The 26,428-nt window shown below is 48.7% G+C and overlaps 1 protein-coding gene across 1 annotated transcript in view; it reads right to left on the reverse strand.

Moving 5' to 3' along the window:
* The window catches only part of LOC105818990 (sodium- and chloride-dependent GABA transporter 3-like), a 53,894-nt gene that overhangs the window by 24,115 nt on the left and 3,351 nt on the right, over positions 1-26,428 (reverse strand). The window contains exons 2-3 of the mRNA XM_012655138.1: positions 10,847-10,950; positions 2,935-3,059 (exon numbers count right to left, since the gene is read on the reverse strand). Coding sequence (XP_012510592.1) covers positions 2,935-3,059; positions 10,847-10,950 — 229 coding nt within the window. The remainder of the gene's footprint in view (positions 1-2,934; positions 3,060-10,846; positions 10,951-26,428) is intronic.

A 26,428-nucleotide genomic window follows, 5' to 3' on the forward strand; every position in this document is an offset into this window, starting at 1 on the left:
GTGCACCCTGTCTCCCTGGCTCAGTCTCCCAAGTGTGCTGGGATATCCCACTGAGTATTCTGGCATCTAATTAAGTATCTTCCAAAAACCATTCCCCAGAAAGTGAGCTCAGGTCCTTCTGAGAAAGGTGAGGTGGCTACATATTTAGTTGCAATTTGCATTTCTCCTAATGGCAGATTCCTAAAGAGGATCTTGTTCTGATCCTCACTCCCAACCAGGGGCACAGAGCAAGCTTTCCTGCTTGGCGCCAGGAGCAACACAAGAAAGTGAGGCAGAAGAAGCCAGGTCCAGGCTGCACCACTTACGAGCTGTGTGATCCTGGGTGAACCACTTCACCTCTCTGAACTACAGAATCCTCATCTGTAACGGGCGCTATAAAGCCCAGAGCTGCTGCATGACTAGTGTCTGCTGGAGTTGTGCAGGGCACAGTCTGCACAGCCTGTGAGTGGAGGCCCTGATAAAGCCTACCTTGCAAAGATGCCACGAGCATTTCATGAGGTAGTATATGAGAAACAACTAACCTAGGGCCTGAAGGGCAGGATGGAGTAAATCGGTTATGGTACGTCCATCCAGCGGAACGCCATGCAGCCATTAAAACTCACAGTGGAGCCGGGCGTGGCGGCTCATGCCTGGAATCCTAGCACTCTGGGAGGCCGAGGCAGGAGGATTGCTCGAGCTCAGGAGTTCGAGACCAGCCTGAGCAAGAGCGAGACCCCGTCTCTACTATAAATAGAAAGAAATTAGCCAAACAACTAAAAATAGAAAAAATTAGCCGGGCATGGTGGCACATGCCCGTAGTCCCAGCTACCTGGGAGGCTGAGGCAGGAGGATTGCTTGAGCCCAGGAGTTTGAGGTTGCTGTGAGTTGGGCTAATGCCACGGCACTCTTGCCCGGGCAACAGAGTGAGACTCTGTCTTGGAAAAAAAAACAAAACCTCATGGTGGAGATCTCCTTTTACTGAGAAATAAGCTCTTCAGGTTTTATTGTAAGTGGAAAAATTCAGCCTACATGATAGCAAGGATAATATGTTCCAGTTTTGATCACAACACTTATAGCTACATATGCATGAAAAATCTTGCAGGCTAACCCCAAAGTGCTGTACTGGATTTGGATTGAACTTGTTTTCCTTTGTCAATATTTCTGTATTTTTCTATAGTGAATATGCTTTCAATTTTAAATGAGAAAAATCCAAATCCAACAAAATTTACTTTTAGTTGGCTCTTTTCCTTTCTATGACCTTCTCTGGGATTCACCTATAAAATGGCAGTAATGACAGGAAGAATAACAACAGCGCTGTAGATATATTATCTCACCTAACGCCGCAAGGAGGGAATCAGGACGTTCATTTTCTAGAGGTGGAAATGGATTCTCAACATGGAGTGAAGCTCCTGTTGAGAAGGTCATGACCCCCCGTGCAGGGCTGCCCGTGGTTTAGAGTGAGGACAAGGTAGTGGTATTTTGTGAAGTGCCAGGTACTCGGCCACAGTGGGATGGAGTGGTCACAGCATGAGCTCAGTTAAGTTCCAGCTCTGTCACTGCCAGCCTATGTGACCTTAGGTAAGTGACCTCACCTCTCTGAACCTCAGTTTTTTCGTCTGAAAATAGGGATAGAAAAAGTGCAACTTCAGAGGGCTGAGTTAAAGATCACGAGATAACATGTGACACAGTTTCTGCCCACTGAGTTGGCACCCGGTGGTCTGATCGTACTAGCATCCCCTGGTCTAGCTCTGGACGCCTGACTTGAGCAGGGATCTCATCTGTGTCTCTGCTAAACATGATCAAAAGGACAGTGGACCCTGAGCAGCCAGGGAGCAGAGCTCTAACCAGCTTCCTCTTTCAATGTCCACACCCACTGGTCTGCCCTGCTCGGTGGATCAGAGTGGTGCTTCCCCCACTGCAGGCCAAATGCAAACAGTCACAACCTGGACCAGCGCTCCTGAGGGAGGCAGTGTGGCTGTCGCAAGGAGCAGGCGCAGAACTGGCCACGAGCATGGAGACCAGGGAGGCCAGATGCGCTGCGCTGCTCTCAACTAACTGTCCTGCTGAACATGCCCGTAGGTGAAAAACCTACATATACTTGTCTGAGGTCAGAATCCAACTCCCTGTGGCAGTAAAGCCAAACTAGTTTTGCACTTTTTCATATACACTGAAATTCCCAGGAATTCAAGCACCATGGAAATCAAGGGAAGAATTTTCCTGCATTTTGCACAATCACCTCAACGATAGCCCTGCCTGTGGTAGGCTGGGCACAGCCGACATGTCAGTATGCACCTTCAGGCTGTCACACTCATGGGGACGCTATGCCTGGGACTGGGAAATAGAGAGAGAGAGAGACGCTCTCCGAGCACAGGAACAGTGTGCGTGAAGGCCGTGAGGCACGTTGCAGAAGTGAAACAGACCACCGTGGTGGGGCAGAGCGAGGTCGGGGCCTGAGGTGGGCGGTGAGGCCACAGTAGAGGGCAGCGTCCGGCCTCGTGGCTGTGCTAAGAGCCCGGCACTGTGAGAAGCCAGGAAAGACTCTGCATCAGAGGAGGATATGTTCAGAGTTGCATGTGGGAAAAAGCACTCTGTGGGGTAGAGCACGGAATGGAAGGGACAGTGGCAGAGGCTGAGTCCAGCGACAGGTTCCTGCGCGTCCGGGTGAGCGGCGATGGCGGTGGCGGCGCAGCCTAGCGGGGAGAGTCGGGAGACTGGGGGAAGGGCGTGGAGTGCAGAGTCGACAGTGCTTGGGGACGCCTTGGATTCAGGAGGGAGCAGGCATCAAGGTTTCCCTTCCAGGTGATTCCTGGATCATGGATGGCTGCTGGGGCCGCCTCCTGAGACCTGAACCCTGGAGGTGAGCGGGCTGAGGAGGACCATATTTCACTGCAGCCACCACCCAAAGCCTCCCTCGCCTGCCCTGGCCTTGTACATCTCCACCTTTGGCAAACTCACCTGACTCTGCCACCTCGGCGATGGGTACCCCCTGCTCGTAAGCCATGAAGCCCAGGACCGAGAAGATGGCAAAGCCCGCCACGAAGCTGGTGCCGCTGTTCAGGCAGCAGAGCATGATGCAGTCCCTGCGGGGAAGCACAAGAGGCGCTTGGGTGCGGGGAGGGACAGGCACAGTCTCCGCCTGAGCGCCTGGTGTCCTGCAGCGCGGGCAGGGGAGTGCGTGCGGCACAGACGCCCCGTTTTGGGATGGAGCATTTGTGGGTCAGAGCTGGCACACAGTCACACAGCTTCTCCTGCACGTCTAAAAGCTAAGGCAGGTCACAGGCTAAACGCATAGAGTGGGGGTGGGAAGGAAGGAAGGCTGGCACGTGAGACAGTCCCTGGAGACGGACCAACACTCCTCCACATCTCCGGTGGAGAGATGGCTGGGGAAAGCAGGAGGACGCTATTCCCGGGAGCCCAATGCAAGGAGGGCAAGAGACGCCTCTGCGTGAGAAACAGCTGCTCCTCAGCCACAGAGCAGCGTGGACCCCACACCTGCCGCTCTCAGCAGCCGCTGGGAGGAGAGTCTGGATCGCATGCCCATCCTGGCCTCGCTGTTCCTGGGAGCAGCGTCTGCCAGACCCATTGCTCAGTCCCTGCTCTCCTGCTGTGACGGGGCAGCCCCTTCCAGGTTGGACGAGAGATTTACTGAAGCAGTGACTGTCCCCTGCTCTTGGGAGGGACTCACCAGCCTGAAGCCATGACTCAGGAGAAATGGGACTGCAACAACGGCGCTCTGTCAAGATGAAGACGGTAGCTTCAAGTCCCAGTGTCCCCCACCTTGGGCTCGGCATCCTCATGTGGCCAAGTCAGGGAATCAGCCCTTTAGAACCTCAGCCGCTGCAGTGCCTGGACTTGGGATTTAGTCATTCAGTCCACCTTGGTGCCCTCACTTCACAGGGGTAGAGCTCCTGGGTGACCTCGTCCAACCTCCTGCCTGAGGCATGCCCTGTGGGTGGCGGGCTGGCCTCGCTCGCAGGCTGTGACACACTCCAGCACGTCCAGCCCCCCTTCGATTGTCACATCCAGGACTAGACTCGAGGATCCTAGGAGGACTCTAACCTCTTCTCCTGACACCATACTTTTTGTAATACAACCAAAGGTCACACTAATGTTGTCGGTGACTGTAACACCCTGTTTGTTGCCTTGTGATGACCCTAGGAATAAGGGTGTAATGGACAGAGCACTGGACTGGAGGTCAGGAGCCTTGGGTTCCAATTCTCCCTGTACTGTCTTCTCTTTGAACCGCACTTCACCGGCTACAGGACAAGGTGCGTGGGTAACAGGGTCTCCTGGACCTTGCACTAGATCGGATTATTGTTGATCTAGTAGTCACTCCCCCACCCTTTGTCCTCAGGGTTGAGTATATTTCCCCACCCCACAGACTTTGGGCTTAGCCACATGACTTGTTTTGGACAAGGGGACGTTAGCAGACGTGACGCAAACAGAGGCTTGAGATGTGCTCGCATGACTGGACTTGTCCTGTATCATTTCTGCGATTTCCATGGGAAGAACTTCCGAGGGGTGCTGCTGTCCCTTCCGCCTGGACCCCAGAAGGTACGTACATGGAGCAGACCTGCACCTGGCCTGGCCCCTGGAGCCACAGCCCCCAGCCCGCAGCCTGAAGGAGAGCCTCCCCCGCTGCCTGGCGGCTTGTGAGCAATGCAAGCAGACACCTGTGGTCAGCTCCCACGTGCTGGGGCTGTTCGTTACACAGCAGAACTGTGGCAGCGGGTAAGTGACACAGGTCCCGTCAGAGAACTCTTCTGCCACTGTGCACGTTGGCTGGGCTGGGAGGCCTGAGGACTTTGTCTGCAAGCTGGATTCATCGCTGCTCAAAAAGAAATTTAGCTTAGTCCAGGGAAGGGCAGAATTATTCCTCAGGTTAGTATAAATCTGTTCCTTTGCCTGTTTCCTGAGGTCTGAAGCAAAACGGCCCTGACTTCTGCCCCATGGAGGAACTCTCCTGTCCCCTGCTGTAAGAACCTGTAGTACCCCAGGCCCCACGCTAGGTTTCACTGAACCCCAAGGCTTGGGGCAAGCGAGTCACATGCTCGAGGTGTCACAGTCAGTCGGTGAATGTGGGATGTGAATCCAGTCGTGTCAGACACCAAAGCCTGTGATCCTTCTAGGAGCTAAACAAACATGATGCACCCTAAGAATTAAGATGTCCAAATCCTGACTTGAAAGTTATCACTGGGCATCCACCTGGATGTTGAAAAACAAATGTCCCTTGTGATGAAATCCCCATCTTCCTGCGGAGGCCTCTTGAGTGACTTCCTCACAACACAGAGAGACAGACCGAGGGACAGAGGAGCACTTCAGGGACCTGAGGTCCCTTCCAGCCCCGTGACCTGCCCCCTCTTCCCCGGCCCCGGGAGCACCCCCACCTTCAAGCAGATGGAACTTTGCGGCATGTCTTCCGAAGGGAGGATTTTCCCTGCCTGGTTTGCTCCATTCCACCCCTCTAATTCCTTCCCCTGCTGCCACGTCTCTGTGACAGGCTTATGTAACAGGGCTTTGAAGTCGGCAGGAGCCGAGCTGGGCTTTTAAGACCTCCAGAGGCTATTACGCTGTCAGCAGAGAGGGTAATTGGCTCCGTCTGAGTTGGGAAGACCCACTTGCAGAATAATTTGGAAACGGAAATGAAATGAACCTTCTGATTTTGCAGTATCACCCAGGGGATTCGCTTTCTTCCGCTGATGGCAGAGAGGGAGGAAAACCCTCCCTGTCGGGTGGGAGAGAGAAGGATCCGCAGAGGCCAGCACACAGCACCGTGCGCTCAACGGGGAAGAAAGCCGCCGCTGCCTCCAGACGTGGGCTGGAGACGAGGCAGTCTTGGCCCAGTCCTCTTTAACTCCAGGAGTCGGGAGAGAACCGGCTGGCCATCCTCGGAAGCCAGGAACAGTGGTGCAGGAGCCAGGGAGACTCCGGTGAAGCACCACACTCCATCACTGGCAAGTGACAACCTCCATGGGCCACCGTTTCCTCGTTTGCGTAACAGGGTGGCTCCTTTCTCACTTCCTCGCATGGAAGCCAGCACTGAGCTAAGTCCAAGGGATACAGTGGAGACCAAGAACGCCCCGCCTGTGTGCTCAGGGTGTCGACAGCCTGGCTAGAGGCGGTAGGGACCAAGTGATTTCTGCCGCGCCCGGCCAGGAGGGCCCCGCGCTGTCAGCCACAGACGAGGTGAACACTACATGCGGACAGCATCTCTCTCCGGTATCCCAAGGGGGTGGGACTCAGCCCAGACCGGAAGCCTGCTTGTGCTCTTCCTCCTATCCAAGTGCCTCTCTCTTCCTGTCCGTGGTTAACATTCTGTATCGTGGCCGACAAAGCACTTTACCTCCCACCACCCAGATGCACATCCTCTGCCAAAGCCTGGAGGCTTTCTGTGGACAGCCCGGTCTGACCCTCCTGCTCTCTATGGCATCTCTTTGTCGTCCAAAAATACCCAACTACCTTGCTCAAAGGCCCCCAGGAACAGAATTCGCTGCCTTACGGCACATTGGATTCTGCTATAGCTTTTCTTTTCAGCATGTTGGACCTGCCCACTTTGACTTCCTCAGTGCTTCAGTTTCCCCAAAGTGTTAATACAAACTCTATAGACTGCCATTGCTGTCTGGCTCTCCCGCAGCAGCGATCCCAGCGCCCCACATTGAGTAGACACAGTGAGCACTACTGACTTATGGAATGAGCTAACGAAGCGGTCCCTAAGCTAGCTTCCAGAGGGCTGCAACAGGCGTCATTTACAAAAGTTATCTCAAATGCATGATCCCACTTGAACCACACAATGATCAGGTGATGTGGTTGTTAGTTCCAAGTTTCATCCCACCAGTGGAGTGTGACATGGCCCTCTCATGTACCCTTATCTATATGGATTAGGATTCATTTTTAGACCACTGCCAATTTGCTGGTTGAGAAAAACAAACTCATTATTTTAAGAGCATGCTGCTCATTTTTCTATCGGTGTTTTAGTGTTTTCCATATTGATCTGTTTATATTCTTTACATATTATGGACATAATAAACCCCTTAAGTTTTTTAGTATATGTTGTTAGTATGCCCTTTAATTTTGCAGATGATTTTCATATGTTACTTAGAGATAAAGTATGTAGATGATATTTATATTAACTTGATTTTTTTAAATTATAAAAGAACTATGTACTTGGAGTTAAAACAAAACAAAAACCCATTTAAATTGCATAGGAAGTACAAGTGGGAAAAAGCCCACCTCCCTACCCCTGACTTCCCAGTTCCATTGTGTAAAGGTAGCTATTTTGAATAGTTTTCTCAGTTTCTTTCCAAAAATTTAGATGTTCTATATTTTTATGTGGAATAATCTGTCACTTAGTTCCTTCGTGATTTCTTTAATTATTTTTCATGTTTTCTATATTTTTCCCATTCTGGAATCAATATTTTATTCCTACTTATAGAATAGTTTCTTTCTAAAAATATTTAACTCTTTAATCAATCTATCACTTCTTATGGTGAATATATGGAATAAGGTATAAGGATCTATTAATTTATTATCCCCCAATACTTATCCCATCACAGAATCATTTGTTGAAAAACCCCTTCTTTGCCCAACTAACGTGTGATCAGGGATGGTTCTTCTGTCATTATTCCATGATCTTATGCCTGATTAAGGATTTCTTAGACCAAGGGTGGGGAACCTGCAGCTTTAAGGCCACATGTGGCTTTCTAGGTCCTTAAGTGTGGTCTTTTGACTAAATCCAAATTTTACAGAACAAATCCTTTTATTTTTATTAATACGTTTTTGTTCGTCTTTAATATTTTTATTTTTTAAATGAAATGCTAAAGAAGAAAATAAGTTTCAATGAAATAATCCTCTCAGATTGACTGGCACAATGACAACATTAGTAAGCCATAAGGGCTAAATCGATGGCTGCTACACTCATGATTTAGTTCTAACTTCCCCCGCCTGACTGGCGCCGCTACCACACCAAGGCTGGTTGGTATGAGTTTATGGGGGTTGAGCGCACCAGTCTGTTGTCAGCTTTTGACAGTGGTGCACTGTGTTTCTGTCTGAAGTGGAATTTGTGAATAGTTGCACAGGTCAATAGTATTTTTAAATTCTGTCTGCTTAACAGCCCATCATGTCAAAGAAGACCAAGAGAACAGATTTTTCTTCCAAAGGAAGAAGACAGATTTTTTAATGAGGATTGAGCATTGCAATATTATCTTGTTTCTGCTAAAGATAAAATGATTTGCTTGCTTTGTGATACTGCAATATCAACATTAAAGAAATTCAATGCTCATCAGCAGGATAACACTATAAGGATCATAAATATTTTAAATCATAGGTAGAGGCATGAAAGGTTGTATTGCAGAAATTAAAAGATGAAAAGCAAAAGCAATGAGAATTCTTTCAAGCAGCAATAAGACCTGGAAATAATGCCACTGAAGCAACTTATAAAGTAGCTTATTTACTCGGGAAAAAGGGAAAGCCATTCAGTAATGTGAAAATTGTGAAAGAATGCATCACTGAAGTTGTAGGATGTTTAGACCCTGATAACCTTTGAAAGTACAAACAACTGCCTCTTTCAAGGAGAATCATAACTGATAGGCAGCATGAATTAGCCTTCAACTTAACAGAATAGCTTCATGCAACACTTCAGAAGGAAAATATATTATTATTCAATTGCTTTGGATGAATCAACTGATACTACTGTCTTGGCATGGGTTTTATACTTCATTCAGGTCATAACAGAAGATCTTCTTTGCTATGAAGAGTTACTAACTTTGGGCACTCTTACAAAGAGAACACAGGGAATAGATACCTTCAAAAACTTTTGAGATAAATGTCGTGAAGTTGGACTGAATTTGGTAAATTTAGTGAGTGTATGTACAGACAGTGCACCACCCACGACAGGAAAACATGAAAGGTTTATTGCACAGATAAAAAAAGTATTAACAGATCCAGGTGCTTTCATTTCTTTTCACTGTATCTTGCATCAGCAAAATCTCTGTGCTAAAGCTATCGTTTTAAGAGACACTTTGTAACAAGTTATAAATATTGTTAACTATATTTGTGCAAATACAAGACGGCATCATCAGTTTCATAACACGATAAAGCTGAACGATGAGGTATTCAGTGTGGATTTGCCGTATCATCCTGCAGTGTGTTGGCTATCGCAGGGACAGGTGTTAACCAAAATTTTATCTCTGCGAGAATAGATCATTAAATTTTATGAAGAACAGAATCAGCATTGTGAATTATTGAAAGAAGATTTCTATAGGAATGCAGCATTTCTCTGTGATATCATGTCAAATCAAAATGACTTGAATATTTCTTTGTAAGGTAAAACTAAGTCTATACACCATATGTGGCAAAAAACCCAAGCATTTTGAAAAAAGATAGCTTTTTTTCAAAATACTTCTTCAAAAGGAAATTTTGGATAAACATTTACCCCAGTTAGCAAAGGTCATTGAAGAGCAGGATGATACATGCAAATTATTTGAAGAATACGCAGTTGTTATCGACCTATTAATTGGAGAATACCATGAAAGGTTCACTGACTTTGAGAACCATGACATCACATTCAAATTAGCATTTCAGCCTCACCTGGTTGATATCGCCAAGGTACCTAAAGAACTACAGATGGAACTGATTGAGCTCTCAGTAGATGACATTTTAGTCATTGTTTAATGCTAAGAAAGATCCAATTGAAATATGGAAAAATGCAGAATACCCATGCCTTCTGCAACATGCCCGAAAAATGCTTTCTTGCTTTTCAACCACTTATTGCTGCAAATCTATATTCTCCTACCTAACCCAAATCGAGATGCCCTAAAGGTCACAAATGACTGACACCCTTCTAGAGGATCAACTGCAACTGCGGACCTCCATGCTACTACCAAATATTCACATGCTTTCCAACAAAAAGCAGACACAACGAAGTCGTTAAAAGATTAGTTAACTTTAAAATTAACAAATAGCTTTCATTTTTTGAAATTATTAAGTACATAGTAGTTAGATTTTTTACAAAATAATGTACATTTTTAAGTGTATCTAATTGAAGTTTCTTGAACGTGGGCTTATTTGATCACAGCTAAGTTAATGCGGCCTTCCAACACGAAAATGTTCTCCGCCCATCTTAGACTCTAAGGAAGAGACACACTGTCCATCCACCCAGGAAATATTCACCTATTGTGTACCAGGCACTGAGTTCAGGGGTGCAGAGACCTCAACAAACAGACCATCAGCCTCGACCATAACTTACACCATGTGCTGCTGGGCGACCATGGGCGAGTCCTTTGCCCTCTGTGGGTCTCAGCCTCACTCAAGAACTCAGGCTGCAGGCATGAGAGGTCAGGCAGTCAAGGGTCAGACAGCCTCGGACCCCCTGCACCTCCTCCCAGGCCTGGGGCAGCCAGCTGCAGGAGGCCAGGGAGGCTGGTTAGGCTGAGGGGCAATGTGGGTCATTGGCCACTCCAGGTGGGACAGGAGAGGACCTTACAGTCAAGTGGGAAGGGGCAAGAAGGTCTCTGAATAGAAGGTAGAAGAACAAGGCTCTTCAAGTACTACTTACTAGCCGTGTGACCTCGGCAAGTCGCTTATGCACCCTGGGGTAAATCTTTACCATACAGGGTGACACTGAGACCTGAAAGAGATTCCAGGGGTGGATTCGCTTTGCAGCCTAGAACAGACTCTAGTGCATCTGCTACTTTCCCAGCTCCACTGGTGGCCCACTCTTTGCCGCTTGGGCAGAGAAAGCCAACCAACAGCCCATGTGTCTCCTCCTGGGGCAGGAGGGGAAGGTGGGGAGATGGCCATAAACCGGCCTGGCAGCGTGCAGGGCTCTGGGGTTTGGTGGAGAGCTGGCAGGGTCCAGGGAGATGCTCACCTGTAGCAGTTGTTGTTATAATTGTTATAACTTCCCAGAGCGGTCAGACAGCCCAGGCAGATGGCATAGGAGAAAAAGATCTGCGTTCCAGCATCTACCCAGACCTGCAGGAAGGCACAGAGACATCGGCATAAAGAGAAGTCAGATGTGTGGCGAGAGGGTGGCCCTGGTCTCCGAAATCCCCCACCTACACCCTACCCTCTGGAAAAACTCCACAAAGGGATAATCAAACTTCCTAACCTTCTCACAACCACTTTTAAAAGGAGTTCTATTCTTGGGGACCGCTTGGTTAAATATAAATGTCCTCAATTCATTCCAGAACTGGCTGCAGGTTATGGATAACAGCTCACTCAACAGCAAGAATTTGGATGTTTAGGCCTCTGACCTCAGCTGTGTGACCTTGGAAAAGTTACTTAACCTCTCTGAGGCTTAGTTTTCCTCACCTGCCAAGTAGGGAAGGAACTTCCCTGACAGGACTGTTGTAAGGATTCTCGCAATAAGGAGTGTAAGCCCCTGGGACCCAGCGCCTGCTTGTAAGTCAGTCATGTCTAAGCCAAGCGAATGCTTTCCTTTCCTTGCGACTAAGCCTCTCATGAGAAAACTGTCCTAAGACTCTGTCCAGGGGGTGCATTTGCGCAGCAGGAGGAGGAGGAGGGGGAGGGGGAGGGAGGCCCACAGAATCCTTATCACCTTTCAAAACAGATCCCCATTCAGGCTTCCTATGCCATACGCAGGGCTACTTTCTCAGTCCCCAGGGTCCCCCTGACAAAAACTGCTGAGGCCAGCGTGGTATACACGAGCACAAGGGGCATGACAGGGGCTTCTCGAACGCTTTCCCCCGGGCTCTCTTTGAGCCCAGCCCCTAGAAGTTACCAAGGAACAGCCACAGCTCAAATGCAAATGCAGCCGACGGGACACATGCCTGGGCAGCAAGTGCCATCCACAGGACAGGGCGTGGCACTGAATGGAAAGACGGCAAACATTTACTGACCACTCACGGTGCTCCAAGCACATGCCTGGCCCTTTACGCGCTCTGCACCTGAACATTCACAGCAACTCTCTGTGGTAGGTGCTGTTATTAGCCCCCTTTTACAGCTGAAGAGACTAAGGAACAGACAGGCTGAGGAATGTGCCCAAAACCGCACAGCTGGGAAGTGGAGGCCCTCCTTCAGAGATGCTTAATCAGTCCCAGAACTTCAGATTTGGAATCAGCCTCAGAAGTCCCTGGTGTAACCCGTCACCCAACATAGGACTCTCTTCTGAGTACTCCTGACAGAATAGTCTCTGCTTGATTACCGCCAGTGACAGAGGCCTCACCACCTAAGGAATAAATCCTTTCTTCTTAAAAGCTCTGTTAGAATCTTTCTTAGGATGTGAAGAACTCTCCCCTTCCTGGGTTCCTCATTCTGGGGTCACCCGGACCAGATCTCTGTCTTCCATGTGGCAGCTCTTTAAAGATTCAAAGAAAACACGGGTGCCCAATGGACCTCAGAACTCTCCCCTTTCCAGGCAAAATACTTGTATTATCTCTCTCTTTGGGATTTGATTACATGGTACAAATCATTCTACCTTGGATCTGCTCAAATTTGTTAAATCATTCAACAAATATTTATGAAAATTGCAGATTATACTACTGCTTCTGAAACTAAGAAATGAAAGCATTTTCCCTCCTCTGACACAGGCGCATCAGGTTTAGAGTCTTGGAGCTAAATGAGGACCTGGGGGGAGCTCCTTCATGGGGAAGGGGCGGGGGTGGGTGTTGGGATGCCAGCAAACTGGAGTGCACCGAGACGTGGGTAGGAGGAAATGGAAAGAGGGAATACTAAAACAAAAACAAAAACAAAAACTCTTCAAGAAATTTTGCCATGAAGGGGAGGTAGGAGATAGGATGGTAGCAAATGGGTAAATGAAATTTGGGAAGTATTTTTAAAAATGGTAGAAGCTTAAGGATGCTTAAATGTTTCTAGGAAGGGTCCAGTGGAGAAAAAAGTGTTAAAGATTCAGGAGAGAAATGGATGTATTTCTAAATCCTTCTGTTTTGCTTCAGTTTCCCCATTTATTACCTCAGTGGAGTCCCTTTCCTACCCTATAAGGCCAGTAAACCATATGGCGAAGCAAAAGGCAGTACTGCCAACCCAGGAAACAGAAAGCCAGACCCCAGGGGCAGCTCGCCAGACACTCGGTGCTTAACAAACACTCCTGGAGCCTGCCGCCCTGCTGTCAACACCCTGCTCCTCCGGGCCCTGGCCGAGCGTGCGGGCCAGAGGGACAGAAGCCCCAGGCCTGCCGGAAAGCCAGCTCCTGCGTCTCACCGGACCCCACCATTCAGCAGAGTGGCCCCTTCCCCGCCATGTGAATAAACTCCCTGTGCGTTAGAAGACACCAGAGAGAGCTTCAACCCACACACCCCAAAGATGTGCCCCAAGGTGATTTTCATTTGCAGGTAATTTTTCTTTTAGTTTGTTCATTGAGCCCATCAGCACTAAAATGGATATTTGCTGGTTTCATCTGCTCAGCATCCATCAATCTCTCCTTTTTAGGTAACAGTACCTCAGTTTTCCTTTGGGAAGCCATCTCTTCTCCACTCAGAGGTAGATTTAGCGATGGACACGTGACACAGGCCTGGCCAATCAAAGTGTTTCTCTTAGCCACAGTGATTGGTTCAGGGATGAGCATATGATGCAAGCCAAGCCAATGAAATTCAATCCTGGGACTTTTACTGGAGTTATTTATTGCAAATGGGACACATTCTTTTTTGCTGGAGATGTTAAGCCTGTAACTGCTGGGAGCCATCCCTGACCACGAGGGAAGAGTTTGCTTGAGAACAAAGCCAGCAAACAGAAAAGCAGAGGCTACAGCAAAGACAGACACTGGTGATATGACTTCAGTCCCTGTATCCAGCCATGCCTGAAATTAGATATACCCTAGAATAGTCAATTTTAGAGGCCTATAAATTCTTCTTTTTCTTAAGTCAATTTGAGTTGTATTGCTGTCCCTTCAAACTGAAAGAATACTAATAGTGACATTCAGCTCTTAGAAAAATCCAGAGGGTGTAAGCCTAAATCCTCCAATCAATCCTGAATTACTGATGGACCAGCATTTATATTGAGTGCCTTCTGTATGCAGAACCCTGTGTCAGACTCTGAAAGAGGTACCATACAATTATACACAGCACTCCATCTCCGTCCTCAGGCGAGGTAAAACATTCACAAAACAAGGTGCCCCATACCTAGGAGAGACAGGTGAGGGGGAAGAGTAATTTGTGCTAGGGCAACCAGAGAAGGCTGCCTGTAGGAGGCATATCTTTCAAGATTGGAGAAGAGAGGAAAGAGGGCATGTTTGGCCTAGGGAGTCATGTGAGAAGGGGATATGTTCTCAAATTATTTTTCCATTTTACTCCCCTACCTCTGTGGGGAAAAGCCTGTCATTTTTATTCTGACGGTCACCATTAAATCAGCACTCTTATATAATACCCTTTGTCCTTCCCTTTTTAGACATTGTCTATTGGTTCTCTGTGGTGAGGAATATTGAAATTAGCTAGTAGCCTCTATTTCTCTTCCTTCTCTTTCCTCTAACATTTAATTGAAGAAATATCTATTTGTTTCCAGTTAATACATATGAAACCATCTGTGAACTTATTCTACTTTTCATATACATACTCTTCATTGTCCTCTAATTTTTAATACTTGGACTGTATCTGCATTATTAGAACATAACAACCATTACCTATTATATTATAGCCTGCCTTTCTTCTCCCCTTATTTATTTTTAGAGATGGCGTTTTGCTATGTTGCCCGGGGGAAGTGCAGTGGCTATTCACAGATGTGATCACAGCGCACTACAGCCTTGAACTCCTGGCCTCACGTGATCCTCCCGCCTCAGTTCCCAGAGTAGCTGGAACTACAGATGTGTGCCACCGTGCCAGGCTCTGTATAGCTGTTATTTGATGTGAATACTACAGGTGACTATAAATTTAATGCCCACCCCAGCCCTTATGTTAATAATTTTCTAGTCAATTTGGTTATCTGAAGATTGTTCCCTAGTAAATTCCTCTAAAAAGGTTCATGGGAAATTATATTTCCTGGCTTCCTGCATGTTCATAATAGTTGATCTGTAGCTTTCATACTTGAAAGTAAATTTGGCTGTATATAAAATCCTTGGTTCTCTTTTTTTTTTTCCTGAGTATCTTGAATATGTTGCTTAATTGACTTCTGTAGGAAAGTCTGATGCTATTCTAACTTGTTTTCCCTTACTATGTACTTATTCTTTTTGTCTGTATGTTAAATAGTTTTTTTCTGTTCTCTTTAAGGTCTAATAGCTTATTTGGACATGTCTTAGTGTTGACTATTCTGGGTTGAATTTCCAGGCTCCTGGCATACTTTTTCAGGATACAAGTTCAAGTCTTCTCTTTTATTTCAGGAGAAAAAAAAATTCCTGAATTATTGTTTTTAGTATTTATTTTCTTCCATTGCTTTGGGTTTCTTCTTTGGGGACTTGTATGTATGTTGGACCTTCTTTGTCTATCTTCTATGCCTATCAATTTTTCTTGCATTCTTTTAAAAATCTTTGTTCATTTCTACCTTACTTTATTTTTTATTTTCCTCCTTTTCATCCTCTATTTACCTGATAATATTATCCATGGTGACTATCCACTTTTTTATTCATTCTATTTAGTTATTTTTTTTCTGAAATGCTTTTCCTTTTGTAAGCTGTTCTTTCTGTCAGCTCTCTTTTCAAATATTCTTTTTGTCTAACAATTTCATCTATGCTATTTGTCTCCCAGCATCTGTTGGTTTCTTAGTTTATTTTAGCTTGTTTCGAAATATCAAGTTTCAGTGGTCAAGTGTTTTGTGGTTCTGTCTTTGTGGAATGCATTCATTACCTATAGGAACACTATCATCTTCATAATCCTTTCTCTTATAAAAGCTTTGTATGAGATTTGACCACAATCCTCTTCTTGTGTGTAGGTGAAATGGGTTTTCCTATACTCTTAGGAGGGGATTTTCTTGCACAAAGGAATGAGAGTAGTCCAGGCTAGATTTTCCAGGCTTGCAGTTCTAGGATTCTCTTTTGTTATTACCAAAAAGTCTTTAAAACTATGGCTATATAGACAGTACTTTCTTTCTTTTTTTATTTCAGCATATTATGGGGGTACAGATGTTTAGGTTACGTATGTTGCCCTTGCCCCCCCCGAGACAGTACTTTCTGAAACGATAATTTTCTATTCATTTCCCCTACTCTTATCCAAAATTTCTCCTTTCATTTCCTCTAGTGTCTCTGTCCTGCTCAATTTGGATTCTGTTTCCAGTAATTTCTCCTGAATGTGGGGTTCCTTAGCTGGTTAGTCCCTAGGGTTCACAGGGTTCAGACCTCTGCCCAAATTCCTGAAGTCCTCCCCCACTTACCTAGGACTTGGAGGCTACACAGACCCCTCCTAGTTTTGGCTGATGTTCTCAGATAGGTCCACCAAGCTTCTATTCCCGAAACAGTCCTCTCCCAGGACATGTTAGAGCTTTCTGGGTTTCCTGGTACTCAAACTTCAGAATTCCCTTTGCCTTCATCTTCCTCTTATCCCGCAGAATTGGTATCACGCAGATGTCACTGCTGTTGGTGTTTGGCTCCATCTGTTCACATTTTGTGGTTCATTCAGTCAGCCAGTCATGCTGAAGGAGCTGTCCATAGGTTTTTTTGTTTTACTATCCTAGTTTCTCTCTTTGGGTGGGGAGATTCTAGGAAATCAAAACAATATTTTTTCTGTTGCCATCTTATTTCCTTGATTCTCAAAAAATCTTTAGAAGGCAATTTAAACAAGATTGGTCTTGACTGGAGGTAAGAGATGAATACCCAGATTTGAGCAATGTAGTGGATTGGAGTGCAACACTAGAGGATGACCCAGGGTTTTTTAATTGTGGTTGGAAGTATAAAGTGGGGAAATGGCTAAGTATTAATCTGGAGAAGGGAAGTCTGAAACATCAAGTGAGATGTTCAGGGGACAGGTGGAAAGTCTAGGTCTGGGCTAGAGGTACGGATTTGAAAGTCATCAGGATTTTAGCAGTAACTTAACATCTCCATGACTCCAGATCTAAAACTTTCTCCACTGGCCTCTTCTATTTGTCACATTTGCAAAACCCATGTCGATATCAGCTTTTCTGCTAAGACATATGCTCGTTGGGCATAGCACAGCCTGAGAATGTTCAGGATTAGATTTCTTAAAAGAGTCCCATGAAGAACCACGGTATGTATGTCTGCATGATTAGACTCCTCAGCAGACTGGTATAACTGATGTGTGTCTATGTTCTTACACATACACCTGTGGTTGTGAAAATACACCAGAGCCCTAATTGTCAGCCTTGCCTCTCAATCTGGAAAAGAACTAACTAACTCATGAGTAAGCTGCTGTATTTGTTAAGATGATCACTGCTAGACTATGTTGGATTAAACAATAAACCCTCAAATCTCAGTGGTTCCACACAACAGTTTATTTCTTGCCCACACAAAGCCCTGTGCAGAGTGTACAGGGGCTCTCTTCCACCCAGTGCTTTAGCAATGCGAGCATCTCCACTACCACCATGCCGCCATCTCCACACACGCTTCCAGCACAGCTGCTGAGGCACAGCAACAGGGAACTGGACGTTTGCTTGGGAAGTTGTTAAGGGCCAAGCCTGAGAGTTGCTTATATCAATTCTGCCAGAGCCAGGTGACATAGTCCCAACCTAAAGGCAACGAAGTCTTACAAATGTAGCCTTCCCATTTGTTCAGGAAGAGACAAAATAAACGGCTAGTGAGCACGGCATTATCTCTGCTAAGGTATTATCCCAAGTGTATGTCACCTAAGGCTAGTTCTTCCTTCAACCAAGAATTCTACAAACACTGAGAGATCAAACAAAATCATGGTGGCCATTACAGAGATTTGACAAAAAGGGAAAAGAGAGGCTGATAAGATAGGATAATAGAACCTTCATAAACTCTCCATCAGTTTGGTAACTCCTTAGGAAGTGAAAAACTTGAATTAACATTTGCTGAAGCTTCCTGTGTACCTGAGGCTTTCGTGTACACAATCTTATAACTTGCGTAACTATCGCACTAGTAAGTATCCTCATCTCCGTTTTTTCAGAAGAGGAAATGGGTCCATGAAAGGCCACACAGCTCATAAGGGGGAGTCAGGTCTGAACCCAGGGCACTCTGGCTCCATATTTCACAGAGAAAACTTGGGGCCTCCGGGCCTGCTGAGCGGCCTGGGGTCTCAGCTGGGATTGAAATCGCTCTGTGGCTGTCAAGTCAAACCGGACAAAGGCAACCCCACCTCAGTGAAAGGAAGACCAGCCAACTGAGCCCCATTGACCAGGACGCTACAAAGGGAACAGCTCAGCCGAGAAAGGGCTTCCTATTTCTCAACACCATTTGAAGGGAAAATAGTCTCAACAGAACAAACCCTGAGGAAGCTGGGTCAGCAGTGGAGAAAGGGATCACTCCACATGTTCTGCAGCAATGAATGGGGGGCGTTCTGGCAGCGCGACCGTAAGCAGTCCACATTCAGAGGTTTGGAGGACACATTTGCATGGGAACAGGGGAGTGGAGCCCCTTTAGAAGAGAGGTGGTCCCGCCCTCGAGCTCTGGGGCAACCTCACCTCTTTTGGGGCAACTGGTTCCGATGAGCCCCGGTGCATGGCAGGCACAGAGAGCCATGGGCCAGCGTGTAGCCCACTTTCCAAGCTAGGTCCTTAGGGCCTAGCACAGAGCTGCACAGAGTAGTCCTCAACGGCATCTGCTGGGAGCAGCAAGGAAGGATGGATGGACAAGGACAAGTTCTTCCCCACCCACACTCAGAAGCTACGTTTGTCGTGAAGGATGTTCAGTATGCACTGCCCCAGTCCCCATGGATGGCACTTTACAGCTTACAAGACTGTACGTCTTATGGCCTGTGTGTCCCACACAGTGCCCTGAGGTGAGCACCATTCTCCCTAGGTTAGCAACAGGTGGGCAGGTGGGTGGGTGGCAATATGCTCACCCTTTCCCCACGTGCCCACCTTGACCACACAAGCAGAATTTCTTAGATGTTTGGGGAGAAAGCTTCACGTCTTTTTCCCACCCCTTGGAGAGAGGTGACTTATTCGATTGGGGAGATAAAGGAGAGGGTGATCGTGCATATGTGGGCAGCATCTCTTTCTCTCACACACAGAAGATGGAAGATGATAGTATGTCTGAAACAAACCTTCAGCACCTTCCCAGCTCTTGGGTAGCGATGAGAAACTCTGGAGAGAACTCAGGAACCCACCCAGGAGCGCTAACGAACAGCAGGTGCTTGGTCAACATTCACTCCTCCTCATGATACGCCACTATTCAAAAATCTGGAGGAAACAAAAAAGTCTTGTTCCTCTTTTCTCCACCATAAACATGCATTGAGCATCTCCGAGTTCCGGGAGCTGAGGTTGCCACCATCACCAAACATTACAGAGTTCCCACCTCCAAGGAGCTTACACTCTAGCAGGAGAGACAGACAACAAGCAAAGGCAGATGAGCTCTCATGTGACATCTGGCAGAGAGGAGTGAGTTGTGGGGAGGAGTAGGGGACAGGAGGTCAGTGGGGCAGCAGGAGCCAGAGTCCTGCCTGTGGAGGGGGACAGCCACTGCCCTGGAGTCTGAAAGGGAATTGGAGCACAAGGTGTGATTTTCTACAGCAGCACAGGTTACTGGAAGAAGCTACCCTAGAAATGCACTTTCAGGTCTGCAAACAGAGCTACCAGTTAGAGCAGAAGGGTATGCCTCTGCTTGTCACCAAGGCCGGCAATACCAGGCAGACCCACGACATCTGTCTGTCTCGGCATCTTAGGGCTGGCTAGTATTTGCCATGCTGATGCCTTGAGGTCTTTGATATATGTGGCATTAACCATCCTGCCCTGAAAGCACCAGTAAGAGGAGGTGTAGGATGACAGTGATGCTGAAAACCACGATGACACCAACAGACCTTTATTTGTGCCTGTGACATCCCGGGGCTGCGTGAAGCCCTTTACAGGTATCACACTCACTTCATCCTCATGTTTAGGGTGGTGCTATTTTTTCCCCTTCAATAGATAAAAGAAGTAATACCCAGAGAGGGGCAGTCACCTGTCCATTTAGCTTTAGAGAGAGACACATGGGCTAGCGCGAGGAGTCACTTTGGGCTTAGGAAAACATGAACCTGCTAACTGCTCCCTGCACCCTGGCCTGCCCTTGGGAGAAGGCATTGCAGCCCCCTGCAAAGGGGGACTAAGTTAAACAAGAGCTTTTGCCAGGGGCCTCGTTCTGAGCCTTGCAGGGGCTTAATGAAAACAGCAAAGGTTTCGGGGTCAGTAGACCCCAGCTTGGAACCCTGCTCTTCCCGTTACTGCTGTGCAACTCCAGGCAGTTTACTTTACCTGTCTGAGCCTCAACTTCCTTGCCCATGAAAGAAAGATATAACGAATGTAAAGTGTGTGGTACTTTACGCGGTACCCTTAATCTGATTGCTTTGCGTGGCTAACGCTCTGAACTACATTACGAAAACCAGCTCTCACGTCCTTTCCAACATCCCAGCCTCCCTCCCCACCAGGGGACCTAATCAGATTTCAGACAGGCACCAAACGCTGTAGCTGCCATCACCAAGGCAGACACACCTGCCCCGCAGGGCCGCCAGCGTGGGGCCAACACAGATGGGTGGAAAGAGCCACCATCTCATCGCCCCCGGGCTCCTTCCGCCCCAGTGCCCGGCGGAGAAGATGCATGAAATCCACCAGACCCAACAGCACATGCGGCGTTGGGCTTTCAGATCTAAGGACACAGGACAGGGCTTGGTGGCCCTCCTGCAGCTCACAACCAACAGCCTTTTCTTTAACATTTTCTTTGCAGACAGACACACACATACACACACATACGCACACACACACGCACACGTACACACCCCACAACTTTTACGAGTGGGGCCTCCGTTCGAGGCAAAAACAACTTATATTGCCTGGCAGAAAATGGCTGAGTTAAGCTCTTTCTTTTTGCCTTTTATATTGGTAAGGATTCTCAAAAGATTAAAAGTAGGTTAGGAGAATAATAAAACAGCTGTGTTTCCAGTGTGTACCTGACAACGGCTTTTGTGGAAGTGAATAATTACATGAAAATCACTTCCTTCCCACCTCTTTCTCTGCCTCCTCCGGGTTGCTAGGCGCCCTCTCTCCTCCTCCGGCTAATGCCACATGAGCGGCTGATGAATGCAGTATGGCCATTATGAGGGAAGGGAGGCAGGGGGAAGGATTCAGATGCTCCCTCCTTGGTGGACTCAATGGAGGGAGAGGGCTTTGGTGGAGACACTTTGGGTAATTTAAATGCTAATGTGCTGGGCAGGCCGGCAGGGCCAGTGGGAACAGTGGTGGGAAGGGGCCGAGGCTCTTGGCCTGGAAGCCCAACTGGAAATATGTTCTGCGGCCTCTCGCTCCAGCGCCAAGCCCTTCCCTGGGCAGCCGGCCGAGGGGCCGACCAGGGCCCTGCCAGTAAAGTGTCACTGCACTGAAGGGTTGCGCCGCGGGCGGTGAGGAGCCGTTCAGTTCGGTGCAGGGGGAGTTTGGGTGTGTAGGCTGACCCGGGTGGCTCCTTTGTGTGCAGCAGGGAACGGGGGTCACTGTGGCTGGGCCTTGGCCCGGGAGGCTGGACAGCCGTGTCCAGGCACGGAGAGCGCGGGGGGTGGACAGGCAGTCACTGGCACTGGGCAGATGGCAACGATCCCCACTCCTTATGTGGGGGAAGCCTGGGGGGCTGTGCACGCCCACCCCCAATCCATCACATGGGACGCTTGAGCCCCATTTCACCAAAGCGCTAAATGCAGGAGGTTCCAAGAATGAACAGCGTGAGCAAGGCCTGAAGACTTGCAATTCGCAGCCCCAAGCTTTTCCCAGGACTGTCCCCGCAGACTCAGGGGGCACCAGTTTAGGCCACGTCCTTCCCCAGCAATGCTCCTCAGGAGGAGGCTGCTGGCATTTGCACGGGACAGCTGGTTGTGCAGGACCGTCCTGCTCCTTGAAGGACGTTTGCCTTACTGGCTCCCACTCTCTAAGTGCTAGAGGTGTTCCCTGCCATTGTGGCAACCCAAACATGCCTCCGCCTGCTTCTAAATGACCTGGGGCCAGGGGTCCTACCTACCCCTGGCTGAGAGCCAGGGAAGCCAGGGGAGCCTGAGCCGGCAGCAGTGCTGGGGCTGCAGGACCCACATCCCGTGGGCAGCACTAGGCCAGGAGTCTCTAGACCAAGCCAGACCTCAGCTCCCAAACCCAGCCTTGATCTGGCGCGTTCTTTTGTGTTGGCTGAGCCAGCAGCTGAGACAAAACCTCATCATCTCCTCCCGTAACCACTTTTCTTCTCTAATAACCATGGAATTGGTTCAAAGGCAGAGAGCCAGGAAATGAAATGGCAAGCCAGGACGCTCCACGACCTGGAGGAACTGAGGAACAATATACACCAGTCTACAGAAAGGACGAAGCAAAAAAAGAAACAGCCACATTGGTGAATGTGTCCGTCCACAGACAGAGACATAAATATCTTAATCATATCACTGCATTTGCTGTTTATCATCTGTCTCCCCCGACTGGAATGGAAGCTTCATGAGAGCAGGGCATTCCATCCGTTTCTTCACTGCTGAGTCCCTAACCCTTTGTGCACTGCCCGGCACATGGTAAGCACCCCAGAGATGTCTGCGGGGTGCCCACAGCTGCACACTCTCCAGGACGTAGGAAGGGAGCACTCCAGGCTCATGCAGGGTCCTCACTACCAGGCCAAGTGGAGACTGTGCCAGACTGAGAAGGACAGGACACCTGGCTCCGATTCCAGCTTGCCCCTCGAGTTCCTGTGTGTTCTCCCTAAAATTCTTTCTTCTCTCCTACCCTCAGTTTTCCAATCTGTAAAACATGGGAACTGGATTGCAATGGAGATGGCAAACATGTGACATGCACATGCCACCCCCATTCCTGCCCCGGCAGACATTGCTAATCAATCACAGCACTCTTCTGTCCTCACTCCAGCTCTGGTGAACTATTGGTGATGTCCACCACCAGTCGGAGATGGCGAGAGGGCTGAAACCTCAGAGAGAGGACCGTCCTGCCTAGCCATCCAAGGCTTTATAATATGGATATGTTTTGGGGTCAGTTGGGCCCCATTTTCCCTGGGGCCCCATTTTCCCATTTTCAACCTTACAGTCTTGAAAGCCCAGGAAGATGCTGGAAACACAGATGTTTAAGCCCTTACCCCACACCAGGGATAAGCTTCAAGTCAAACACAAGGGATGGAGGCATCATAAAAGGAAGCAGGAGAATGGTACCATGCTCATTGAGATATATGTTCTCAATGGATTTCTGGCATTTGTACTGGCCTGGAAGGCTGGAAGAAAGTGGAGGGATATTTCAGCAGAGCAAGTGTTACAAGCAAAGCCTAGAGGTCAGGAAAGGGGAGGTCTGCTTGCACTGCCCAGCAGGAATGCTTCCAAGCAAGGGGTGGAGAGAGGGATGGAATGCATTGGCCAGAAGCCCATGGAATTCACAGAGCTGGTGTTTCATTCCTCACTATATCTTTGGCCAGAAGCCACTCAAAGTTCCCATGCAGGAAAATGCCTGTGGGAGCCCTAATGGGGATGCAGGAAGATGCTATTCAATTCCGTATGAAATAGATACTATTAGTGAATGAAAACACACTCAGACTCCTGCCCCAAGGAGCCTACCAGAGGAGATCCATGGTGGCTGGGGAGAGGGGGACAGTCATGGTCAACAGTGAAAGAGCCTCCTCCCTGGCTGAGAGCTCCAGCCCTGGGATGAGCTCCCCACTGCTAGAGATAACCAAGCAGAGTTGGCGATGCAGGGGAGGAAATTCCCCCATGGTCCTGGACATTAGGGAAAAAGATCTCCAGAGTTTTCTGCTGCTAAGAAGCTTAATGGTCAGCAGGTCTATAGCCCTCGACAACATTTCCTGAGCATCATACACCTGCCAGCCATGGAGAATGTCGTGATAATCGAGCCCCCATTCCCTGCTCAGGATCCTGCAACCTAGAAAGCACAGGAGGGGAAACGAAGTCTGACAAGCACATTGCTTGGGTCTCACCACATCAGGCAGATCTGGCTGAGTCCCGGCTCTGTTGGACAACCTTGGGTCACTTCTTTGAGCCTCAGTTTCTTCATGGGTACAATGGGGAAAATCATAGATCTAAGCTGCCAGAGTTATTACGAAGACAAAAACGAGATGTGCACATGGCACCTGGCTCACAGTAAATTTGAAGTGGTCAGAGAGAGGTCATTACTTTGGGCCTGAAAAAGCATCTCTGACGGGTTCGTGGGGCTGAGTAGGTGGGTCCCAGCCAGGGAAGCAGAAGATAAGTCAGCCCTTCTAGCCGCAGGCGGCAGCAGGTCCCAGGGGCCCTGCCTGCCTCCTCCCTGCCCTGGTGTGGGTGTCCTACAAGCTGCAGGGGGCCTGGCCCACGTGCTCTGTCCCAGAAACACCATAAGAGCTGGCCCTGTCCAGCTTCCTTCGCAGGGTCAACACCTCCTCTGCCAGGCCTGGTCGACAGACCCCAGGGAGCCGGGCTCTATAGGCCTCCCTTGGGGCCTCCTGCTCCTGGAGCCCTGTGCCCTGGGCAGCATTGGGAGTGAGAATGGCGGGACCCCATCGTCTGAGCATGGGCCTTTAAGAAGCCATGCGAGCTTCCTATATGAGCATCCCCTGTGGATGCAAAGACGCCCTTTGCTCCCAAAAAGAGAAGGCGAGAGGATTTTCTTAGATCATCTCAGCAGCAGAAAAGCAGCCCCCTGACTCCCCACTGACCTCACTCTCTTCACTGGTGCTTTCGGAGCCCGCTGTTTATCTCCTGCGGCCCTAGCGACACTACAAAGCCAGGCGCTATCATCATCCCCGCTTCACAGACCTGGAACTGGGGCCCTGGGAGGCTCCGGAAGGGGCTCACGCAGCTGCACGTGGAAGACTCAACCCAGACCTGCCTGACCCCCAAGCCCTCACTTTCTAAAATAGGCTCCAAATTATTTTACTGCCTAATTTTAGTTTTATTTTTCAATCAACAAAAAAAATTGTATATATTTATAGCATAAGACTTGATGTTTTGAAATTCACATACTTTATAGAATGGCTCACATATTTACCATTTGTTTTTGTGGTGAGAACACTTAAAATCTACTCTTTTAATGCACGTAATACATTATTATTAACTACCGTCACTGTGCTCTACTACGGACCTCTTGTCTAACTGACATTTTGTACCCATTGACCGGTATCTCCCCAACCCTGTCTCCCATCCCCTAGTAACCGCCATTCTACTCTCTGCTTCTTAGAGTCAGACGTTTCTAGATCCCACGTGGAGTCCACGCGAGTCCACGCTGCGTCTGTCTCTCCGTGCCTGGCCACAGCCCGTCTCCTCTTCTCAGCAGACTGCCACCGTCTCCCACGAGGACAGGCCCGGCACGGATGAGCCTGGTGCCCCTCTAGTCCCTTCCCAGGGGCTCTCGTCTTGCCCGCATCTCTGCCCTGCACAGGCCCAATCGGGCTCTGTCGCTCAGTACAGTGACCTGCCCGCCGCGCTTACGTGCTCTTCTCTTCCTACCTCTCCGTATCCTGCTGACCCTCAGGGTCTCGGTGCCACCTGCTCACACGGCCCCTCCTCTGCTCATCCGAATGGAAGAGGCAGCAGCTTTCAATGATGCCAGATCCTTGCGAATCTGACCAATGCAACAGCGAGCCCGGCGGACCCAGCGCAGAGAAGCAGGTCCCCGGTGCCTGGGGGAGAGAGCACGGCAGGGCGGCAGGCTGGCCCCGCCTGCCAGGAGGGAAAACAGGAGGTGGCAAGCCTCAGAGGGACTAACCCCAGCCGGGCCGGCTGCCACAACGCTCCCTCCCAAATGATGCCGCGGGACACGGCAGCCTGGGCTTCCACGCGAGGCCACCGTAAGCGAGGGGCTGTCCTCGGTTTTGACACCTCTGTCAGTGATTCCTGGGGCTTTGGCTTGAGCAACAAACCAAGAACGATTACGTAAAAAGTAAACGAAGAGATGCATGTTGACGTGTTTAGGGTTAAAATGTACTGATGTCTACAACTTACTCAGAAATGCATCAAAAATAAACTAAAACGGACGGATAGAAGGCTGGACAGGTCTGCGATGAAGCCGACACGTCGGTGGTAGAGTCCGGGCGCTGGGTATGTGGCCAGCAGATCCCAGGTGCAGCCCCTCGGCCGAATCCACACTTCACAGGTTAATAAAAGGATTTGTTCTTAAAGTTTGGATTCAGTCAAAAGGCTGCACTCAAGGATCTAGAAGGCCACATGTGGCCCCGAGGCCACAGGTTCCTCACCCCTGGTCTAGGTGGTGGGTACGTGCTGGCTGTTGCCTGCGTAGGCAGAGCCAAGCAACAAGACAACAGAGGGAGGGATGGTCCCAGCGCAGCAGGGGGCTGCGGTCTCACCGGAGGAGATGCATTATATCTGCAAAAAGGAAAAGGAAGCACTACTCAGGGACACTCTGGGGAGAAGACGTGGGCTTTGTGTCCAACTACTCAAGCTCACATCAGCAGGCGTAAACTGAGCAAATCCCTGCC

This window comes from Propithecus coquereli, unplaced genomic scaffold, assembly GCF_000956105.1.
Source record: "Propithecus coquereli isolate 6110/MARCELLA unplaced genomic scaffold, Pcoq_1.0 Scaffold461, whole genome shotgun sequence".
Classification (NCBI taxonomy): domain Eukaryota; kingdom Metazoa; phylum Chordata; class Mammalia; order Primates; family Indriidae; genus Propithecus; species Propithecus coquereli.